We start from the raw sequence: 24,474 nt of genomic DNA on the forward strand, positions 1-24,474 counted from the left end.
GTAAAAAAAAAAAGAATATACTTATCAACACAACACAAATCGAGAGGTGATAGGGTTATTGATACAGTAGCCTTATCAAGGGACAATTGAAATGTGAATGAAACAACAAAATGCCATATTCTACAGTTCTAGACGTAATTATTATAAAAGTTGATATGCCATACATAAGTAGGCCTTAAGCCGAAGCCTTTGCTGATGGTCACAGTTGTATACTTTCCTTAAACTCAATAGTGCCAGTATCAACGACAAGCTGTTTGCAAGGATCCAACAAACAGGCTGTCACAGCCAGGGTGACAGTACAGATTTCCATTAGGAGCCGACACATGGGGAACTCAGTGTGAGTGTAATAGACATTAGGGCAGGCCGCTAGATAATATCAAGTGTACAAGGATACAACAGTCTTTGTTTTGGATCAAATCAGAGCCAAAGTCAAGATTATCGAGGGGAGACAGTTGTCACCAAGTAGTCTCGATGCATCCCCTAGCTTTAATGCTGAGGGCTTTGGTCTTTCCTTGCTTTAAGGTCCAGTTTTTTTTAATAAAATGTGTAGTGCCGCTTACAAATCAGTCATTCCTCTCGCCGACACGCTGCTGACCTTAAGGACCTTTTTTAATACTTGTTTATCCAAACTGCACTGCGTTGTGCTGTAGAAGAATAACAGGATATGGAATGCCAATAAACGGAAATGGCAGAGAGATTCCACTTGCCATAAATAAGAAGGTAATATAAAGGAGAGCACACCTGGTCTGTACACATCTGGGAACTGGAGGTGCTGCAGTGCTGGAGACATGCTATAGATGCAACCATTGGACAGTCAGAATTTCAGTGCAGTCAGCAATGCACCTTTTCTTTCGCATAGTGTGTCAAAAAACTGCTTAACATGTTTGCGGATCACTGAGATGTAAGAGATTAATGTTAAAACAAACATCCAGGACGTCTCCAGAAATTATTCAATCAAGAAGAGCAATTGTGTGATCAGTTCTTAAAGACTAAATTGTAATTCTGCCTGCATATAATCTAGCTGTAGTCGATGTGCGTACACAAACAGCACGCCGGTAGATTGGTAATTTGTTGGATTTGCTGCACTTTCTTCAATCGATAAGGCTGAAAGAGTTGGAATACTTATTGGAAAGGGCTACAGCAGGGATCTCAAGGCAACTGTCCAGTCCATCAGTATTCGCAAGCTTTAAAGTATGACTGGTTTGTTGCACTTGTTTTATTTATGCACACAAAACAATTATATAATAACTAATTCTATATGGTGATGCAAAACCTTTGGCCATAGCTGTACTGTACCTCACCCCTTTTTTTGAGTCAGACCCTGAATAATAGCACAGCACTGAATAACAACATAATATAGAAAAAGAAAACTACCCAAAACTATTTTACAAACCAGAGAAGACTGTACAAATGCAGCTGCAATTCTGTTTTGCAAAGCAGGTTCTTTAATGTGTGGAACATATTAGCATTGTCAGTTACAATGCTGATAACAATGCTTCTTATATGTAAATGAATACATCAATAAATAAACAGAAGAATACAATCTCAGTTACAGCTCAGCAATGACTGCTTTTGAAAGTAAACATAGTTGCAACCTTGGGATCAAGTTATGCGAGTCTAACAACATTCACTTTTACACAAAGCGAAGCTGTCAAATATACCCATTCAACTGACATGCAGTGTTCTCTTCGCTAAGAATAATGACATAAACCAGCAATTTGCAGAGGCACATTGTAAGATTACTATGAGACTTCTGACAATAATATAGTTCTAGAACAGTACAATAGATTTTTTAAAGGTATGTCTTGTACTTTTTGAAAACTTACATATTTTCAAACTTAGAAACACTGCTACCAATTTATTTATTTTTTGTTAACAGAACAAAAATATATGAATATGCTGGGTTTATCTGCTCAACACTTTTCACAATAACACACTTTTTTAGGCATTAAAAACACAAAAGTACCCATTTACTGTACATCAAACACGCTGTTTAGGCAAGTTTTAACAGATGATACAATTAAGGCCATAATTTATATCATATCATATTTTGTCTTTTTAAAAGTATCCCAACATCTTTCTTTTTTCCTCTGGCTGCGCAGGTAAAAGTTCCTTGACTTTCTCCAAATCAGAAACTCTGAACCTTTCAAAGGCCACCTTCATGTTCAGTTGACCACACAGCACAAGCACAGCATATATTAAAGGGCTGTTATTTGAGTAAGCTCTGCATTTGAGTTGCCAGGTTTCTGCTGGTTGGCGGTAACCAACGGCAGCTCCACGTCTAGTCATGCAGGATTACTAGTCCCATCTGCATGCTTGCAGTTGCAGGCAACTTCTTTGGCAATGCTCTTCATTCTGGTTGACCGCTGCAGTTCCATCCTGAATGAAGATGGGTAGCAGAACTCCTTGAAGCAGCGCTTGAAGTTCTCATCCAGGAAGGCGTAGAGGACTGGGTTGAGGCTGCTGTTGACGTAGCCCAGGGCGATGCAGAAGTGCATGAGTGAGACTGTGAACTCGTTGTGCAGGTTCAACCCAAGGGCCCTGACCAGCACCATGATCTGGATGGGAGTCCAGCAGACAACGAAGACCGCCACCACAATGAGGACCATCCGCGTGATGCGGCGCAGCATGCGGTCCTTCTCCTTGGAGCCGGACAGCACCCGCACGCTTTTCAAGCGCTTCACCATCAGGGTGTAGCAGATGGTGATAATGGCGACCGGGACGACGAAGGAGAAGATGAATACACAGGTGCCAAATACAGCGTCGCAGAAGCTGCAGGGCTGAGGCAGGACCACAGCGCACTCGATAGCTGAGAGACACACAAGTAGAAGCATTATCATTTCTGTGTTTGCCCTAGAAGGTTTTTTTTTTCATCCACATGTGGAATGGCCATTTTGAATGTCACCTCACTGATGCAACCCAGTACTGATTCAGGAGGACTGGACATCAGCAAACGTTCTCCACTGAATGTAGCAAGCTGATGGAAGGAACTGAATGTATTTAGTAATGGAAAATAAAGAAGCGTTATGAATAAACAAAGAATTTAATGCCATGCAGTTAAGTAATGAATACATTATTAAAAAAACTTTTGAAAACTTGAAGCAAAATGGACTCTTTACAATCACATGCATTTTAATGAAAAAGTTGTGGGAAAAAAGAGGTGGAAGGGGATACAAAAATACATAGTATGTAACAATTTCACAGAATACCTGGGAAATCATTCATTTAATTAATTTATTTACTGAATTTCTCTCAAACATTTAAATATTTTCCTCCAAAAAGTCCATATACTGTACATAAACAGTACTGCTTCTAAAAGTGACATAATCAAATTATTAGTTGTATTGTAAGTGATTTCTGTTTTTTTTTTTTGTGATATACAAAAATCTTTTACTAAACTTTACTTTATAGCAAGGCTATGTTTTAATAAGAGAATACACACTATAATTTCCATTCCCACAATTAAAATGAAAAAAGCATGACTTTCATCTCTGTCTTACTAATTTCTGAAAGTTTTAAAGCAAGAAAAACCACTAGTTGTTATTTCCATGTATGTTTTTAAACGTCATGCTGACATGAATAGAAACCTTTTAAAGAAGAATGCTTCCAAGGATGAAAAATAAATAAGTATATAGAAAATCCAGAGACCAGTTCTTCATCTTGTGTAGAGCAACTTGAGTAAATTAATAACATGAAAATTAAACTTTTTCTATTTATTCTCCAACACGAATGGCAAACTCATTTCGAGGATCATCAATAAAAGCTACCTTCGGAGCGACTGTACATACCTGTGCCATAGGGATCCTCTTCAACATCCCCCAAAACCATGGCTGGTACACCGATTACAGAAGCCAAAGCCCAGATGCAGATGTTGACGACTTTAGCTTTGTGAGGGGTTCGCATGTCCAGGGCTTTCACTGGATGGCAGACAGCGATGTACCGATCCACGCTCATCATGGTGAGGGTAAAGGTGCTGGTGAACATGTTATAATAATCGATTGCGATCACTATCTTGCAGAGGAGCTTACCAAACGGCCAGGACCCAAGGAAAACGTCTGTGCCTTGGAAAGGTAAGGTGAGGAGAACCAGAAAGTCTGCAAGGGCCAGGTTAAAGATGTATATATTAGTTGCAGTCTTCATCTTTGTGTACCTGTTGAAGAAAAGAGATCATGTGTGGTGTCAGAATGATATATAGATATACCACAAGAGACATGGTCAACTGCACAAATTCTATATACAATCACATGTGTTTTATAACAGGACATAAATCTCTGGAAATATCTGGAAACTCTTAGATTAACTGCAATACTCCTGGAGACAAAGGTCTAGAATCCACTCTCTAGTATTAAGTTTTGTTGATGCCCTGAAATTTCCCAGTTTATGGGACAAGCAACAGTAAGGTCTTGTTAAGGAAAATAAGGCATATCACTATGTAACACAATTTTTGTTCCTGGGTAGTAAGTGTTATTTCCTAATTGCTTATGCCTCAAAAGTATAGAAAATGGCTATTATTCACCACAAACTTTGCTTTTGTGACCAGGACAGTGATATTTTGAAATTTACCTATTTCCAATGAGAAAACGGGTACATTTGTGTCTTTTCGTTCACATAAAGTCAGAAAAAAACAACATATGAATCCAAATTAACATGTATTTATACTAAAGTAATACAAAAGATTTAGAAGTGAGTAGTTTTTCGAGATTTACGATTATACTGTAAATCACTTTCACGAACCAGCCCCCAAATGTAGTCTCCCATCATGTTCTCGTTATACTGTCCTTGGTAGCAGCGTTCAAAGTCCAGTATATCCTGGTGGAAGCGCTCGCCTTGCTCCTCCGAGTACGCTCCCATGTTCTCCTTGAATTTATCAAGATGAGCATCAAGTATATGGACTTTGAGGGACATCCTACAGCCCATTGTGCCGTAGTTCTTCACCAGAGTCTCAACCAGCTCCACACAGTTTTCGGCCTTGTGATTGCCCAGGAAGCCCCGAACCACTGCGACAAAGCTGTTCCAAGCCGCTTTCTCCTTACTAGTGAGCTTCTTGGGGAATTCATTGCACTCCAGGATCTTCTTTATCTGTGGTCTGACGAAGACACCGGCTTTGACCTTTGCCTCAGACAGCTTAGGGAAGAAGTCTTGAAGGTACTTGAAGGCTGCCGACTCCTTATCTAGAGCTCTGACAAATTGTTTCATAAGGCCCAATTTGATGTGCAGTGGTGGCATCAGCACCTTCCGGGGGTCCACCAGTGGCTCCCACTTGACGTTGTTCCTCCCCACGGAGAACTCGGTCCGCTGTGGTCAGTCCCGCCTGTGGTAGTCCGCCTTGGTGTCCCTGCTGTCCCAAAGGCAAAGATAGCAGGGAAACTTGGTAAAACCGCCTTGGAGACCCATCAGGAATGCCACCATTTTGAAGTCTCCTATGACCTTGATGCCATCTCAGAAAAATGCAGATATGTATCCACTTAGGCAGCTGGAACTAAACTGAACTGGTGGGCTTAAGGCCCCTGTATTTATACTACTATTTATATTACTGGATTTATATTATTAAGTTCTAGAAAGTTCTAGAAGTTACTCCAAGTTTACTCAGCACTGAATCTATCTGGAATGTTCTGGAAAATAGGTACATTTCAAAATATCACTGTCCTGGTCACAAAAGCAAAGTTTGTGGGGAATAATAGCCATTTTCTATACTTTTGAGGCATAAGCAATTAGGAAATAACACTTACTACCCAGGAACCAAAAAAAAAAAAAATTTGTTACACAGTGTAATCAGTAAAGAGAATCCTGTAGAGTAAATAACACAGCACAACTGATTGAACACAAATAGCATGTTTAGCTGCTATTTAGAAAGTATATTATTATCTCAAATTGGATTGAGTTTAGAAAAATATTTTCAACCATTTTGTGCATGAGAATAATGTGGAATAATGGCAACATCATACGTAAAAAATAACTCATTTAAAAAAGATTTTAGACACTATGGTAACTGCTTAAAAAAAACTGTTGGGAAATCACTGAAGATTAAAACATCCTCAATCACAAATTCTTTTGACTGTAAAATTACATAAATAGATATATTTTTGCATTTAGGTTAATACATAATGGATATACACAGCTTACCACTGCAGACTAATTAACTTAAGTGTTGACAGACTTGATTTGCAGTTGTTTTTGAGAATATTTAATGAACACTTCTTGCTTTTCATCCATGATTTAATAAGCTGTAAAAGCATAGCAAGATGTAGCAAGTAGCACTAGAAAAACACAGCGCCGCAGTTTTCAGTGTATAACACAAACCCATTTCCATATGATGGAGGATGATGAAGAGGGATGTTTGGAATGAAACAAAGCATGTTATGAATACTCAACATGCATGTGTCATCTGCATTGATCAGCGTAAACCTTCCTTGGTTCTACCAATGTTAAATGTAAAGAGCACAACTATATTATTGATGTTAATTTATGTATTGGCGTGCAACAGTCACTGCACAGTTTTGGTCTTACTGACTAATGCTTAGTGTATGCTTGCACATTTCTTACTGTCTGTCTCTGCATAGATCATTATTTAAGTAATGTTATTTTTTAAGCCATTGAAGTCTCTTTTCACAGCATACCCAGTAGTTTTTCTTTTAAAGTAACTTTTATGATTAGTGATCTAAAAAAACAGAGAATGACATGATATTAAACAGATAAGAAATTAAAAAAACATCATAAATAAAGTTTCCCTTTAAGGCCCGGTTTTAAAGAGCAGAACACTATGTTGAGTTGTTTTACCTAGGCATGTACATGCATACTGTTCAGTACACTCAGGGACATGTGTGTACTGCTCCCAATAGGGATGCAAAGTAATCCATTCAAAAAGTCAATTATCTGATTACTTATTTTACGGCTGTGGAGGGGGAGCGGGGGTGTCAAATGATGAAGCGTTTTCTGACGGCTACTTTGTAGTAATTGCATTGTCAGCAGTGATGCCACATTGTACTGTTGCTGATTTATATTTCATCTATGTTCCCTCACCCTTAAAGACAATCCGTTTAGTTTGCTTCCATCCACGAGGGAAAGCCTGAGTTTCGAGGTACTCGCTAAAACCACCTCATCTGTGCTAGGATGTAAAAAAAATGAGTTATGTTGTGCTAGAAAACCAGTGTTTTGTAAGAGAACTTGGAAGAGTTGGGTTGCTAATCTGATTTTATTTATTTATTTTAACTTTAACCTATGGGTAACTAGTATCAAAGTGGGCAGATCCCGCACTAGCAATCACACACCACTTACCATTAACAGTTCAGGAGTAATTCCATCTCCCGCTGGAAATATAAATATAAATGTATTGCACTGGTGCTTGAAACTAGTCTTAATCAAAATTGCATTCAATCTACTCTTAAGAGTTCAGTAAAAATGTACTTATGTGTCTGTTTTGTGTGTGGACGTGATAAACACCACAGAGGAATTCTATTCATATATAATCATGTTTTAGATGAAGTACACTGGTTTAAGTATTTTATTTTACGAGACAGCTTTTTTCAAGGACAAGAAACAACACTTTTGTAAGAGACGTAGACGTACAGTAACTACTAATATATATATATATATATATATATATATATATATATATATATATATATATATATATATATATATATATATATATATTTTACCAAGCTATTCTGTCGATAATAGCATGGCAAAGATCCAGCCATGACAATAGCTTAAAAGCAAGCGCATTTATTTAACAAGAAAAGTATTTTGCTTCAAGCTTTAGTGATGTACCTCATTTAACCTCTGCATTAGACAGCTACTAGATAAGGACTTAGCAATTAAGAGTCGTGCCTTTTGGGTAATAATCGCGTTTAAAAACAGAAATGAGAATTGAAGTAATAAATGCAAAATGTGTTAAATGTCACACTCAAATTTGCCAGTCGAAGGTTTTCAAAAATAGATATCATTGTGTTATTATACCTTTGGTTTATTTGTTTCTAAATGTGTTAATATATTAGCTTAACCATTAACACAAAATAAAAAAAGTGTTTGTTGACACAGAAGTACCCCTTAAAATGAGTGTGACCAGTTTCCCTTATAAACATGTACTGTAAGATAGATGTAAGGGGACATGCCATTTGTAAAGAAAATGACACATAAAACCACTAACAATATGTTGAGGTCAGTGATGTAAAGTAGCTCAACCAGGAAACAGATGTAACCTTCAGTCAAATAAAAAATAACAGGTATGTGATGATCTAAGAATGAATGCAAGAAGCATATAGAAAACAGGCTTTCTTCGATGGTTGCTTTTTGAAGACGTACAATGCATACTGCCTCTCTATCCTCATTCTAGAAATACTACCTTAGCCCAGACTTCATGAGTACATTGTTATTTTCCCCGTGTACTGTAGTATTAATATAGTTCATGATCACCGGGGCAATAGAAAAAACGCCACTTGCTTGTTCCATGTTAATTACATTATGTTTGTTGTACAGCAGGCCTGGTTCAGAGGTGAGTTGTTGGTAAGTAAAGAATATATAATGGTCTGTTTAAAGAAGGAACTGTAATTGTCAGGATGGAACACATCTGCCTCCACAGCGAAGACCTCCATTATCTTTTTGATGGAAAAAAATGATGAGAAAAACAGCTTTGTGTGACTTAAGAAATGCAGTGTCATTTTGAATGAATCTTCTCCCCAGTGTCACTAGTTTAATACCTGCCCCTGTGCTTGCTTGTGATTTTCAGGCACAGGGAGTAATAGCAGCAGTTCTTCTCTTTTTAATGGAGCACTGTCAAGCTTGGTTTGTTTTCATTTTTACAAGCAAGTCAAATATTGACACAAAGTAATTTCCCAATACATATACCAGGCTTGTAAGCACTTATAAATATATGTTTGTATATACAGTATATATACATATATAAATTGCATGCAAATGCTTCATTAAATAAATCAAAATAATAATAGCAAATATAACATCAGATATACATTCACATTCCACCACAAGTCAGCTGAGCACAATAAAATGACGAGATCAGTTTGGAAGCTTTGCACAGGTCATCATTTATTTTCTGTTTCTGGTTGTTTTTTTTTACACTTTTTACACTACCCTCGTTATAAGTTTTGATGCTTGAAATACAACAGGGATTTGGTGTTTAAAGGTGTTTTGTGTGCAAGCTTTGATCACAGATTTGGAACCATACAGCATGTGCACACTGCGTCATAGCTCTTGGATCCATACAGCATGTGCACACTGCATCATAGCTCTTGGCATGCTTCCGTTTTGAGAACCAGAACGGTGACTGCAATGCACACAGCTGTGTGAGGGCTCGGAATATCAAGGGATAAGTTTATGTAATGTTTAAAATGAATACTCATGCTAACAACAAACACACAACTTAAACATGCATTTTTTATTGTTACAATAAGGACAGTTTCTGCAATATTTTCAATACCCAATTTAAACAAAAGATCCAGAAAGAGATTCATTTGCAAAGCTCTGTGCGATACCTGTAATTGGTAGAGGCCCAGGTGTTTTTGAGCTTTTGAAATTGAGCAAATGCAATCTGCAAAGAAAATGGCGAAGGTAAATCTGTAGAATCTGACGCACACAACCTGAACTAAAAAATACAGCTTTAGGCATTGGAATAATAAATCATCAGGTATTCACAAAGATTACCTTAATCAATTATGCTACCCCCAGAGGCAGACAGCCACAGCTGATTAATTTGGTATTCATTTCTCTGCATCATATTTCTGCATGTGGTCTTGTTAACTCTCAACACCATGGTGCAGCATTGTGCCTTGGGCTCTGATTCAATCTATACAGAATGTGTTCTATCTGATTTCCTGACGTGGTGGTGTTTAATCTCAATGCATCATGCAGTGTAGCTCTGCTGTCCTCCACACACCTGCTGTTCACAATTTAACGTGCTTGTGCCACAACTCAGTCTACACTGCAGTACACAGAAAACCAAATCTGCTGCTTTCAAAATATATCATGGTAAATGCACAGTCATTGCATTTTTCCATACCGATACCATGCATTGTTCTGTGCTTTACAGTGATGAATATTTTTTTTTTCCTTATTTATCTGTGGCTCCCAATGATATAAAGTTACCTTCAGTAAAGCCGTCCAAGATTGATGCTAATAGGGGAATTTGAAGCCAGCTGTTAATACAAATATGAAACCTGGAGATCGCACCTGTTTAGCAGTTTAGCTGTCTTTTAAACATTCACGAGTGTGTGAGCACAGGAGATTTCTCTTCCAGCTGAAGGTCAAAGATTTTATTTCCTAAGGCATTTATCCTCTTGAAATCGCTGGCTTCATCTAACATTGCAAAAGGAGATATTTGTTCCAAAAAACACAGCTGCAATTTGCTACAGGAGCAGCTGTAGAAAACATTCAACATGATTATTTAATTATAACTCTACAGTATAACGATTATTCAAAGTGTTGTTTTTTATCACTGTGCTGCACCAAATAGGCCAAAGTTACTAAAAGGATATGTAATATCTTCAGTTCAGTTGCATCAGCATGAAAAATCAACTATTCTGCCAAAAATATATTAACAAGGGATTTTTGATGTTCATTCTGCTGTTGCACAAAAATGTAATTTGTTTAAGCTGAGTATTTGTATGTTCATATGTACCTTTACCTGAGGAGATAACAAGCTTAAAAGAAAGTGATACTTATTGGCTAGAATGAATTAGGTATGCATGAAGTAAATTTGATAGAAACTAGTTCTCATATCTGTGTCTGTATGTACATGCTGTTAAGGTGCTGCTTTAAATATTATGATACCCTATATAATATCAGTTATGTTCATTGTGTACTATAAGTGATAAAACACATTCAAAGCAATTAATGTAAAGTAAAATTAAAGCTTAACTCATACTGTGTGTACAGTACAGTATTCATCAATAAAAATAGAGCTATATTCACAAACCTTTGAACTATTTTTTAAAAGAGTGTTTATAAACATGTTCTTAGGTTCATAGGCTCTTAGAAGGGAGACAGTTTTAAAGACAACTTCATAACTGATCAAACACTTTCAAAGTCATCTTAATTTCGCTTGCAGTGCTACTGATACTTAATAAAGTCTTTACGACTGCATATAACCCAGAAAATCTGCATCCTGCTTCTAAACGGCAGCAATGATTACAAGATTACAGAATGATTACAGAATTATTTAGAAGAAGTCGAGGTTTGGAAGCAAATGGTTACTAACCTACCTTCTATCCCAGGGCTTCCCAACAGATACACATTTCAAGTTAGCTATAACTTGAACTGTGCAACTTTATAGGAGCTGAGAACAATTAAAAAGGTCTAATTAAGCCAATTATTAGTTCAAATAAGGGTTTAGTTAAGTAATTGACAGCTCGGTTGGAATGAAAACCAGAAGACACACGGGGTCCCCAGGACCAGGGTTGGGAAGCCCTGCTCTATCCCCTTAAATAGGTTGTTCCTCCAGGGCATCGTGTTGCTATGGTTGTTCCTGTTGCTATGGTTGCTACCGTTGCTACAGTAAACATGTGCGACGCTAAGACAGTGGAAGTCGGAGTAGAGACTGCCCGGCGATCCTACACAAGATTTTTTTTTTTATAATAAATTTAAATAAAATCTTAATAAAAGATGCAGAATGTAGATGTACTTTATGTATTTTATATTTCCATTTTTTTTTTTAACGTAGCTAAATCTTAGCACTTGCTTCAACATAGTGCCCAGAGACTCTGACATTTGAAGTGGTCTGTAGTACAGCATTTACTCCTGGGTCAATAACACAGTCGAGCAACAAAACAATCAGAGAAAATATTTATGCGTTTTAAATATATAAAAAAGCACAATGTTGCTAAAACATAATAAACCCAGCTTCAGGGACTTCTTATATCTCTGCAACCACTTTTATGCCCTGTGTATATCACATTGTCAGCATCATTATCCAAACTTTCTATCTAGCCAACACCTGTCAATTTGTGAAAAGCAAAAACCAGATGGTAAGTAAATACATTACAAAGAAACATTATTTGTCCACACATAGTATAAAAACAATAATAATAATTTTAAAAAAAAAACAGTATAATGGCTTCGTACCTGTTCATCTGCAAGTTTCTCTGTCAGTAAATTATCATGCATGCTTTTTGGTTCACCTGGAGAACGTCAGGTTACTCACTGCTCTGACCTGATGTAATGCAACACTGAATTAAAACATTACATATTGGTATTTGTCTGGGTTGTAATCAGGTGCTGTTTGTTTTTCAGTCAAGGCTGTCATTCGATATTAGTATCAACAAGACACTGACACTGTACAGCTATGGCCAAACGTTTTGCATCACCCTATACACTTAATTAACTTTACTTCATAAAGTTGAATGAAACCTACTGAATAATGTTACATTAACATACTGAAATACATACTGCTTTGTAGGTTTTCATATAATAAATAAAAAAAATGACATTTCGAAATCTAACATGAAATACTGTACTGCAATTATGGATTCCGGTAGACTTTTGCGATATCATTTTGTAGTTTCTTTGCTCACATGATGTTAAATAAAAGATCTAAATGATTTTTTTTTAAATTATGTCTCAATCCTAAAATTCTAGGTGATGCAAAACTTTTGGCCAGAGCTGTATTATTATTATTATTATTATTATTATTTATTTCTTAGCAGACGCCCTTATCCAGGGCGACTTACAATTGTTACAAGATATCACATTATTTCACATTATACAGATATCACATTATTTTTACATACAATTACCCATTTATACAGTTGGGTTTTTACTGGAGCAATTTTAGGTAAAGTACCTTGCTCAAGGGTACAACAGCAGTGTCCCCCACTGGGGATTGAACCCACAACCCTCCGGTCAAGAGTCCAGAGCCCTAACCACTACTCCACACTGCTGCTGTAGACTAGCAATAGAAATAGGTTAAATTATATACGACTGAGATGACACAGCTTAAGGTTAATAAGTCACATTTAGACGTGTTTTTCATGTGTAATGTTGTACTACCCATTAAAGGGTAATTGGCCAAGGAATTACTGCTGAAAGCAGAATCTAGCATACTACACTTATAATTGCACCTGTTTGGAGTCATTACTAGGGAGTCTCAGTTTAAAAATGAAATGTGTGTTTTTGTGAAAATTAAAAGCAAAATATGGCACCTGACTGTCACAGCGCTGACAGCAATAATGTGCCGTGAACAATGGGAATTGACAGGGTTACATGTATGGGTTGCTCATCAAACTGCAAAACCTACATATCTTGAATTATTGCACAGAATAATGATGGCATGCACTGCTTTAAATAAATCAGTGTGCAGCATCAGGAACAGACCATTCCTGTAAATGGACATTTCAGAGGAAAACAGATAAACGGTGACGTTAATCACATTTTAGATTAAGATCTATACATCTGAGTAGGACCTAAACTGTTAATATCATGTTCTTATACAATCTGCATGACTGGAGTTCTGTTTAAGCCACCTGGAGCGTGTTCTGCTTTAGGTTTAATATGAAAACCAACCTTAAATAGGTTCTGCCATGACTGTCAAATGAGGAACCTCAAGCCAACAGAATTTCAACCTCTTAAAATATACTTTCTCAAGCACTCTGAGAATCCTCCTTTTAAAGGGATGCAGTTTATTTCTAGGTCTAGCTGTATGTATATAGAGACTTAGAAATATACTGCACCCCTTTAAATGAATATATAAGCCTATATATAAAGTATATAGGTTTATATATTCATTGATCACTGCAGATTGCAATAGAACTCATTGGGTTTCCAGATTCACATTCGCATTTGCAGTGTAATAAAGGTCTCACTTCATCACGTCATCTGAGGAAAACTGCTCCTCATTGAGATTCTAATCTGTGCCTTTGTTACCTTGTACAAAGATTATTTTAATTCTGTGTTTGCTGCCTTTCTGGTGTCTTGCTTCATAGGCTTACAATATTCCCAATGCTGCAGCCTGACAGCTTGTACTCACCTCTCTGCACATTACCCAGCTGCTTAAATCTTTAGACTGGTTGTCTGAGAAGATTGCAATTGATTTTAAGATCTCGCTCCTCACCTAAAAGGATTTGCGTGGCCTTGTCCCCTCCTGTCTCCAAGACTGGCAGTCCCCCTTTGTCCCATCCCTGAATTGTCCCAGAATGCAGGATTCCTCCTATAACAAATTCCGGAATTAGTCCATTCAGTAACTGACTCACATCTAGGTTGGATGCTTGGAGTAAATTAGTACTAATTCTACAATTGACCAGCTGGAATCTGTATCTTCTGATTGCCCTTTACTGTAATCCCCGGAATATATTGTTGCTCTTTTACACATCTTTCAAAGAATCTTTGCGTGCTAAAGGTTGCATGAGGTGTGTGTTATACCATGGTAGTAATATTTTATACAGTTAGGATTTTTGATAGGGAAGTGTAAAAAAGGATTGTTACATACTGTACACACAGTGCATATTCCCATAATAGTTGAGTAAAAACATTACCCCATTCTGGTAACCATTTTTTTTACATTTCATGTTATATAAGCATTTTTCTTTTTACAGATTCTGTTAAAAAAAAGCAATTAGCAGCATAGAATGTACTTCCATTTTACACCTAAAAAACACATAAAATGAAAAGCTGGCAAAACAGTTTTAAACATTGAGACGGAAAACACAAAACAAAACAACATATCTTCAATTTTACTAGAGATTGTGTTGAGCCACCAATCTTGCTCTGCGGGAGCTTATTTTTGGCTATAAGAAATATGGTGGATATCTTGTTGAAACATTTAAAAAAGTATTTTTAGTACTAAGAAAAAACTTCTGCTCATCATGCAACAACCATGGTTGTATGTATTTGTTGAATGCCCAGCCTTTTGTTTGGTTCTCCACCAATCAGAAGCATTGATCTGCCTCCACTATAATTCCTACAAGTGCTTCTGTAGTTGGAGGGTAGGCTGCTGGGCATTGTGTGGCTGTTGTTTGATGTCAGCAGATTCTTAAATGAATATGAATCCGTTTACACTGCTCTAATTGGTCTCATAAAAAAAATATTTTGTTCTTAAATCTACAAAAGCTTTTGACCACTGGCAGTAATTTTAGCTAAATGACTGATATCACAAGGAAAATAACTGAATTATCCAAACTAAAGTCGTTTTACTCCCAGGGTTTTGTTAATTGCAATATATCTTCAGCTGCTTTCTCAGTCATAACAAGGTATTCATAAAAGTATTTTAGAAGGAAAATAAAGAGCCACAAGATGAATACAGTAGATGAAATTAAAATTTCCGATGTTACTAATTAACAAAACAAATAATTAAATACATCACTTTGAGTAGGGATTTAAAACAGCACCACCAAAAATCAAATATAAATTATTGGCAGTTTATAGGAAACATGGATGGTAACAGAGATAGAACAATTATACTGACCAATAAACTGAGCAGGGTAGGTGATAATAACCTGTAATTTATACACAGGGTAGGGACTTTGAGTAAATGTAGGTGTTTGCATTTTTTCATAAGTATACTGTAAGTATCTGCTTTGTGTTTGCATTTGAACTTTTTATGTTTTATGTTCTGTTTTGCTCAAATAAATTGTTTTGTGACTTCTAAAAAACTGCCTCTTTGTATCAAGTTACCAGCCATACAGCACAGTTAATTAACTTGCTTTATAATGACACTACGTTCTATTCCATTAATTGGTCTTTTTATACTCCCTCACTAAACCTACAGCCAAGTCTCAAGTACTGTAATCTGAAGAATGACACTCAGTGCTTTTCATACGAATCATACCAGAAAGGCCCTTTGAACTTGGGGAAAAGAAACAGAAAGAAATAAACTGAATTAATAGCCTATGACAAAGTCCTCCTTTCAATACAAGCTTTTCCATTTCTAGACATAGCCTTATCTCAAAACTAAGTGAATGGAAACATCCAGCACATTATCAGTATACAAAAAGACGATGACATAGACTGCACGTGAATCAGCAGCATGAGCACAACAGTATAGACTACAAAACAGCAATGAATAGTTTGATGAAGATTGGAGAAATGGAACACATGTATAAGAATGCAATTGTGACAGACAGGTAGACAACTCCATACTGTATATCCTCAGAACCCAGAATCTCAATAACGTATGCTAAATACCAAGTTTGACCACAATCAGATATGATACAGTACGTATATAGAGGTATGAACGCCTCCACTGTACCTCTGTCGCTAAGGATTTCTTCCTCTGCAGGGGTTAATAATACATTCATTTCATGCACTGGTACAATTATTTTGCTACCCATGATAATTGACCTATATTGTGGAGCCACCTCCAAATATACAACTGTACTCAGACAAAGTGTTCATATGCAGAGAATGTGTCAAAAAGAATGAGATAGTTGTGGAAATCACAAGATCTGATTTTAACACTCACATGTGCAAATCTCTGCAGAAAAATTAACAACTGCTGTCCTGAGATTTTCAATTAACTTGCAACAGTAGAATTAAAAATAGCATTAGTGGTGCTATAAAAAGAAAAACAATCAAAACAATGAATACCTGGAGCTGTGTTTATAAATTCATGTACAGCCTTTTTGCCCTGTTATTACACTGTGTTTACTCACTCAAATGCAGTACTGTGAACAGTAAATTACTCAGCTGCAATGCCACCCCGAGTGAGAGACCTCCATATTAAAAAAAAAAAATGAGAAAGCACTGAGAAAGCATTGACAAGTGCTGTTTCTGAATATGGCTCTTCATTTTTCTTGTTTTTAAATTATTCATTTTTTACAGTATGACAATTCTTTGACTCATACTTTAACTAGAAGCTATTCATAGTTAAGGTAGAACCTGACAGGTCACAATCTAACATTTCCACACTGTCACTCATGTCCACATTACATTATGTGCTTCCGCTATATTTTCATATTCCTTTGGAAGTATTCCCTGGGCAACTATCATGGCTGCGAGATTTGAAGTGCTATACCTATCCAGCGCCATTACTGATTCACCGAGAGCTTTTCATTTCTATACATCGGCTTGGTCTTTGCCATGCACTGTATATAGATTCAGCCTTAATCAGTAGTGAGTGCTACATCTGCCCTTTTCCGTTCTGTAACTTTGTAAGGGTCAATGGTTTCAGTTGGTTGTGCTCACGAGCACAGTCGGGTCTAATGGAATGTTAGTTTGCCCATGTATTGAGCTTGTTTAAAAAAAAAAATGTATTAATGATGTTAATTCTGACTAAACGTGAAGAGCGCTATATACAATCAAATTGTATTGTATTGTATTGTATAAATGGCCCACTAAGGGAGATGAATGTAATATGTTCAATAAAGTAAATAAAAAATTCTAAACTTGAACAGGTAAAAGTTTACTTGCAAAGATTAACTTTGCAACAACCCAAAAGGAACTGGTTTCACATGCCTGCTAAGCTTGACACACCTCATGTATCGTAACTGAGAGCAAACAACAACGCTGAAGTTTATTTCAAACTAACCCTTACAAACAGACTCAACATGTCTGATAATGTGCCTGTTTTTTGTTTTTTTTTACATCAAGCACTATCGCTTTTGGGTCAGGATGCTGAATTACTTCTGTGGGCAATCCTGTTTTTTTTTCTCATGAGAGTAACAATACTGTGCCAAACAGAAGAAAGGAATACATGACAAATCCAATCACAAAAACATCGCAGTGCGAATAAGCATTGTGAATAATAATTGTATTTCTACAATACAGGATAAATCGACCTTGTCAGCAACAGCACAGAGTTGAGAGAAGTCAAATGTACCTCTGTAATTGTCGTCAAACATTTCTACCCATACAGTGTTATAAACAGAGTTTTATTGTTAGTATATATCGTTTTATTGTTAGAATCTCATCTAACTGCAGCTGCAGTTATTGGTATCACAATATCTGCCATTGCATCACCACAAATTCTAGTTAAACCTGTAGCGGATAACTGGAGCCCATCAGTTAAACTTTGCAAAAACTAAACAGAAAATTGCATTTTAGAGATATTACAGAACCTTTGCAAGAGCATCGAGTAATGTAATAAAGAAAGTATTAAATATGTAAGATATATTGAACCACAAAATTAATAACTGCTGCCGGCTCCAAGCATTTACAATGTAGACAATTCCTGTTACCATGGCAATGCAAACTGCTCAGACTTCAAATCAATAGTCACTATTAATGTGCTCTTTAGACTTCAAAAGGATATCTGACAGGAAAACACTGATCAGTAATTATTTTGTTATAAAAGCAGGCATTCTGTCGTAATTGCAGGATGTTTCGAAAAATGAAATAAATAATCAAATTCCAAGTAAAAACATTTTCTTCAAAATTACATTGGTTTATAATCAGTCTGGAAAGGGAATACGTTACACTCTTCAATTTGAATAATAATAACAACGTTACACAATATGATCAAACATAATAACTACTAAACACTTAATATTGCTGTATTTAAAAACAGCAAAAGAAACGTTTGTCATTTATTTTAGTATTTCTAAGCTTTTTATCATCATCTTTAAAAATGCTTCTCAGTAAGCACAGTTCTGCAGCTATCTTACAATGTTTAAAACTATGATCTATGATACCTGCTGGTGATAAAAATAATTAAATTCACATATAAGGAGACAGTACAGCTGAAATTAGAACAGTCTCACTTACTGTTAAAATCAGGCCTACTCTGTGAATATTAAGCACTCTAATGTCTTTTGTCCTGAGATACAGAAAGAAAGTTAATTCTCCAAACCTGCAGTAACCAATCATGCTGTCATCTGTGAGGGTCATAATAAAGAAATATCCGGTATTAGGTTACAGTACGTCTATGGCCTTTGTAGAAGACACTTCTTTCTTCCTCTCTGCTGTGTGAGCTATTTCAAAGGAATCCTTGTGCCTTTGTTGAGGATCCATTGCCAAACGCATTCCATATTTTCTAGCTGAATTATTGCAAGTACTGAACAGCTATGGCCAAAAGTTTTGCTTTATAAAGTCGAAGGAAACCTGCTGAACAATGTCATGTTAACATATTAAATTACATACTGCTTTGTAGTTTTCCAGGTACCGATGAACCCGTTTTATATCACCTCGCTTAACATCATGCCCCGTTTATTATCACGATTTTTCAAAAACCACTCACCATGATCCTCTCACAAACATGCTTAATGTCACGTTTTGTGCAGCCTGTCAAATGCTGCGTGGGCGGGCTTTACTAAGTGACCAGGGGATATAATCAATTTCCAACGCAACTAACAACCAATAATCATCTCGGCTGATAAACTGACATTTTGTGAAGCCTGTCAAATGCTGCGTGTGCGGTCTTAACGTGATACAGTTCAGTTACTAAACACCAACGTCACCAAATTTTTGTTTTTTAACATAATCAGTCTTTCACAAAAAAGTCTGATCAGCTGCTTCCCATCAGATCGATTAGCTATGGATGAATAGATGAAAAACGAGATGATGCTTTGCTTGGGAGAGGATTTGCATATTGGCGATTGACTATCGATGAACAGAAAATAAATAGCGACAAAGTAGCTGCAAAAAATAAATACATAATAATACATAAGCATTTTATTTATTCTTATTATACAATTATTATTATTTGTTTATTTAGCAGACGCCTTTATCCAAGGCGACTTACAGAGACTAGGGTGTGCGAACTATGCATCAGCTGCAGAGTCACTTACAATTACGTCTCACCCGAAAGACGGAGCACAAGGAGGTTAAGTGACTTGCTCAGGGTCACATAATGAGTCAGTGGCTGAGGTGGGATTTGAACCTAGGGCCTCCTCGTTACAAGCCCTTTTCTTTAACCACTGGACCACACAGATGATAATTAAGCACCATTATTCATTTTAGCAAAGGTGTAATGGTTCATTTACACATTAATTGCTTTCAGTTTAAGTTTGTACCATGATAAACTTGTTATAAAATGCAATTAATAACTAAATTTAAGAAAATATGAAAAAATACAAGGTTGGAACAGACACTGCATGAAACTTGTATTCAGTTCTTGACATTTCATAACTTCCCTAGTTAAAAGTATGCAGTTAATATTAATCTTTATTAAAAGTTGTTGCTTTTTTAGTTTGTTATGTGGAAGGATGCTGTACCTGAAATTACACATTTTGCAAAACCCTCCTCTCACTGATAGGTTACGCTAGAGCTTTCTCATTGGCTTAGGCGCTTGCCTTTTGCTTGCGCTTGTTATTTTTTGGACAGTAAAATAAACCATAAAAAAAGAAATATTTTTTTTAGGGCGGATCATTGGTTGTTATAAAAATCCTAATTGCTGGGAATCAATCGCCTATTCAAGTTGAAAAAGGAGTAGCTAGTACTAAGTTAAATGTGAAAATTTAGCAGACAAGGTTAAAACTGAATAAGTAATTGCAAATAGCTTAAGGCATCTCAACACGACACAGTGCTGCAATTTGAACAAGAATAGCAGAACATTGTCAGCCACAGATGTTGCTGTGACCTGCAAGATAAAGACTGTGTCACCGTTTCCCATCACAACAGAGTGGATTGTCTTGTTATTGGTGTTAAAAATAAACTCAGAGCTCAGTTACTGTAGGATCAAAATAACCTAGTTTGTCTATAACTTCCTTGTTGTTCTTTCGAGACACATTGCAAGAGAACAGTACCTTTTATTCACTTATAAAAGTCATGGGTATGCGTTTCTGTTGATCCATATGGTTCCTAAAAGTTTTCTCTGTTGTTTCGGTTCTGCAAAACAACATTCTTATAAATTGAACATTCCAATACAGTGAACAAAAGATTCTAACGTTTTCACAGTGATAAATAGAACTCTTAGGGGGTTTATAAGGTGATGCTTAAGCCCTGAGGAAATTGTTCTAATATACAGCTATGGCCAAATGTTTTGCATCACCCAATAGAATGAACTAATTTTAGGGCATAAAGTAAAATGAAACCTGCTAAATAATGTTACGTTAACATATTGAATTGCATAACGCTTTGTAGTTTTCCATAATCATTTCAAAATCTAACATTAACACTGTACTATTATTTTCGGTAGACTTTTGCAAAACTCAGCTCAAGAATCTCAATATTGCTGCCTTGAACCTTGGAAACTGTCTGCTGCTGCCTTCCCCCACTGTACGAAGCCTTGTTGTACTTCTGGATAGTAACTTCTCCTTTGATGCCCAAATCTCCTCTGTAGTCAAATCCTCCTTCTACCACCTCCGAAACATCTCAAAGGTCCGTCCCTACCTTTCCCTCCTGGATGCAGAGATTGATTGATTGATCATTTTGTAGTTTCTTTGACAACAGGATGTTAAATAAAATATCTAAATTATGTTCATACAGTTTTTTTTTTCCTCAATCATAAAATTGTAGGTGATGCAAAACTTTTGTCCATAGCTGTATATTTAACATCCAGGAAATGTATGAGCGTAGCGTCCTGGAATTCATCTTAAGTGTACAGGTGAAGATGTTACATTGTGAGGATATCAATATTCTTGTTTCTGATGTTCTGCATGAATGAATCTATGAAAGACTGAAGCAATATCAGACAGCAGCTGGAAATGGAAGCCTCCATTTCATGCAGAAAAGTAACAGAGCTACAAATCCTTTCAAGGCTCCACGCAAATAACCACTCAACAAGTGAATGGAATCCAATGAAAACATGTATGAAACTGTTCAAGCGTTAGCTTATCAACTAACTGCGATTTTCAAGAAGATTTAATCATGGTTTAGTGCTCCCTATGGGACTGAACTTTAAAACAGAGCATCTAAAAGTGCTTGTCTAGCAGTTGCAGTTGTAGCAGTAGTATCTGTAATGGTGAACAGGTGACACACACTTTGCGGTTTGAAGTTCTAGCTATCATCTACAGTGTTATTATTTTAACAATGTATGCATCAATCTAGAAAAGTTGGTGCTATACCCCTACAGCTCAATTATAACAACGACCTTCACCATGATCAGCACAAACAACAACAACAACAACAACAACAACAACAACAACAATACTAATGAAAGTCAATATAATGCAATGTACTACTGGTGTAGTCCCTCATACATACCTTAAATAGGACTACTACTACGACTACTACGACTACTACTACTACTACTACTACTACTACTAATAATAATAATAATAATAATAATAATAATAATAGTTTAAAGGTTTCTGACTAGCAACTGGTAAGCTTTTCTTTTATATCTCTTAGTCGAGCACATATTTAAGATTTGACAGCAAATTCCTTGATTGTAGTTAGCCTTACCTGATGATGACGTACATGACCAGGCAGTTTCCCACGAGCCCCACCACGCAGACGACCATGTAAACCACAGCAATGGTGATCTTTATGCCAATGGGCAAGACGAACCCCTCGTGGGTGAAGTTATAACCACTCATGTTCATGAAAGAAGAATCGTTTATAAATCGGTTTAGGATGGCTTCCTTAAACCAATCTGGTGCGTTTGAGAAATCCATTGTGAATCACAGACCTAGGTGAAAACAACAGGCAGCTAGGTTTGTCAGTTAGTTACTGTGGGGATAGCAAAGATCACAATATATGTATGTAGTCTGCATTTGCAAAATGTTCTTCCTACAAGTAAATACAAACATAATATTATTACACCATTTCAAATGTACTTGTACTATTCGTGCAATGACATTATATAACAGTTTGACGTCGTTGTGCACAGGTGAAATTTAATTTATATCGCACAGTTTCATTTATAGATGGCAGACTTACAGTACATGCATATTTAAATTACATAAACCACGTCTAATCATATGTATTTTGCAAGATACATAATGCCCATAACTGAAAGCTGATCATCATTTGCATCGTGGCATATGCTTACACTGTAGCACACCACTGAGCATAGTAACTACTGGTACATACCTATAAATGCTCCACTCCAACACCACGTCGTGTGTGAATGTCTGACTTTTTAAATAAAATGTTTGTTTGTTTTGATTTTTTTTTTCTCCAAACGAATCACAATTGCTGCGGCTATTTTCGTCTTTTAACGCCCTCTTTCTGTGTTCTGTTTGTAAAGCTTACACTGCAGGTTACTGTAGAACGCAAGGATGAAGGAAACGATTGTTTTTTTTTTCTTTATCTGAGTGTGGGGGGCCAGGAGTGGTTGGAAGTCGACTGGTTTGGTTGATAGTTCTCAGTTTTTACAGAGGACGTTCTCTCACCAAACAACAGTGATCCCCTCCACCCACCACCACCCCCCTAGCTTTCCTCTGCAGTCCAAATCAGATTACGCACACACACACCGCTGGACGTCCTACTGTATATTTACCACTGTTTCCTTTCCGTGCCACTTGCAATAGCGGTACATCACTTCTTCATTCTTCATATGCACATTGTTAAAACACAGCTCTTTCCCTTTCTTTCCGCGCTTGTCCTCTCTCTCTCTCTCTCTCTCTCTCTCTCTCTCTCTCTCTCTCTCTCTCTCTCTCTCTCTCTCTCTGGATTAAAATCAAAACTTAAAGGCTGAACCGAGAATTTCTTCACTAGTGTTCAGGCAGTATTCAGAATTTGTTGCTGTAGTGGGTAGACGAAGTGCATTTAGTTTGTCATGTTAGCTTTTGTTGAGAAGAAATGGTCTTACCAGGGTCTGGAGCAGAGGACCGCTGAGTTTAATGCAGGTGTGCCTGCTCTCGACGAGGCTTCGTGTCGATGATAAGGTGGTGTTTTAACAGAGCAATGACAGCTCAAGGCAGTCCCTCGAGATGAAGTTATTAATGTCTAGTAAACTCGGCAAATGCCCCGCATTTGAAGCTCGTTTGAAATCAGACTGCAGTCCTGCAAGCCTATGCTGTTTTGCGATCATCTAATAACTGAACTAAATATTAAGTTCAAACTCGATAGTGTCAAATCGGCATCTTTATATATGCTATGCACAAACCGAAATGTTTAAACGATTCACGGTTTTTTGTGTTGCCTGTCCACAGTCACGGAATGTATTTCCCCAAGGCTGCCTGCCAGTAAATATGTAGGATGCATTGATTTATATGGGCTCGATGTAAGCCAATCCTATGGCAAAGTACAGATTTTGTAAGATAGGCAGTACTAAAGAAAGCTAAACAGATGTATTTATTATGCATTTTAAAATGTTTTTTTATTATCATTTTATTTTTTACAATTGTTTTTATTACGGATATGCATTTTTGTTTTCATTAATTTCATTTGGAACATTCCCCAGCAGTGACTAAACGCAATTAATTATAGTGTGTGTGTGTGTGTGTGTGTGTGTGTGTGTGTGTGTGTGTTTGTGTGTGTGTGTGTGTGTGTGTGTGTGTGTGTGTGTGTTGATTTTATAACTTGTAAACGTGATTAACAGAGTGATTGCTGCTAAAAATCTCACTGTACCTTGCTAGCAACAATATTCCAATGCCAGAAGAAAACTCCCTAGTAGTTATTCAGTTAACAGATCTATCACAAATGGAAAATTAATGGATTTACTATTATTATTAGTTTGGACTATTTCAACATTATTTAAACAAAAGG

At 36.6% G+C, this 24,474-nt stretch overlaps 1 protein-coding gene across 2 annotated transcripts; it reads right to left on the minus strand.

Annotated features, from left to right (window-relative positions):
- Nucleotides 1-1,432: 1,432 nt before the first annotated feature.
- Nucleotides 1,433-23,530, minus strand: LOC117417480 (delta-type opioid receptor-like). 2 transcript variants are annotated; one of them, XM_034905406.2, is made up of 5 exons: nucleotides 22,855-23,530; nucleotides 22,225-22,450; nucleotides 14,060-14,155; nucleotides 3,789-4,150; nucleotides 1,433-2,809 (listed from the first exon to the last, which is right to left on the minus strand). In XM_034905406.2, exons 2-5 carry the CDS (start codon nucleotides 22,434-22,436, stop codon nucleotides 2,286-2,288), a joined length of 1,194 nt encoding a protein of 397 aa, XP_034761297.1. In that variant the 5' UTR covers nucleotides 22,437-22,450; nucleotides 22,855-23,530; the 3' UTR covers nucleotides 1,433-2,285. The 2 variants fall into 2 exon arrangements, with proteins under 2 accessions (XP_034761297.1, XP_034761299.1); XM_034905408.2 differs by lacking the exon at nucleotides 14,060-14,155.
- Between the last annotated feature and the right edge of the window lie 944 nt (nucleotides 23,531-24,474).

This window comes from Acipenser ruthenus, chromosome 18 (genome assembly GCF_902713425.1).
Source record: "Acipenser ruthenus chromosome 18, fAciRut3.2 maternal haplotype, whole genome shotgun sequence".
In the NCBI taxonomy this organism is placed as follows: domain Eukaryota; kingdom Metazoa; phylum Chordata; class Actinopteri; order Acipenseriformes; family Acipenseridae; genus Acipenser; species Acipenser ruthenus.

Coding starts and splice junctions, on each gene's coding strand:
- LOC117417480 (XM_034905406.2), bottom strand. CDS start 22,436: ATGGATTTCTCAAACGCACCAGATTGGTTTAAGGAAGCCATCCTAAAC. Junction 14,156..22,224: donor GTCATGTACGTCATCATCAG/GTAAGGCTAACT, acceptor AATTTGTTATAG/GAGGAATCCTGCATTCTGGG. Junction 2,810..3,788: donor AGAGGATCCCTATGGCACAG/GTATGTACAGTC, acceptor TGTGTCTCTCAG/CTATCGAGTGCGCTGTGGTC.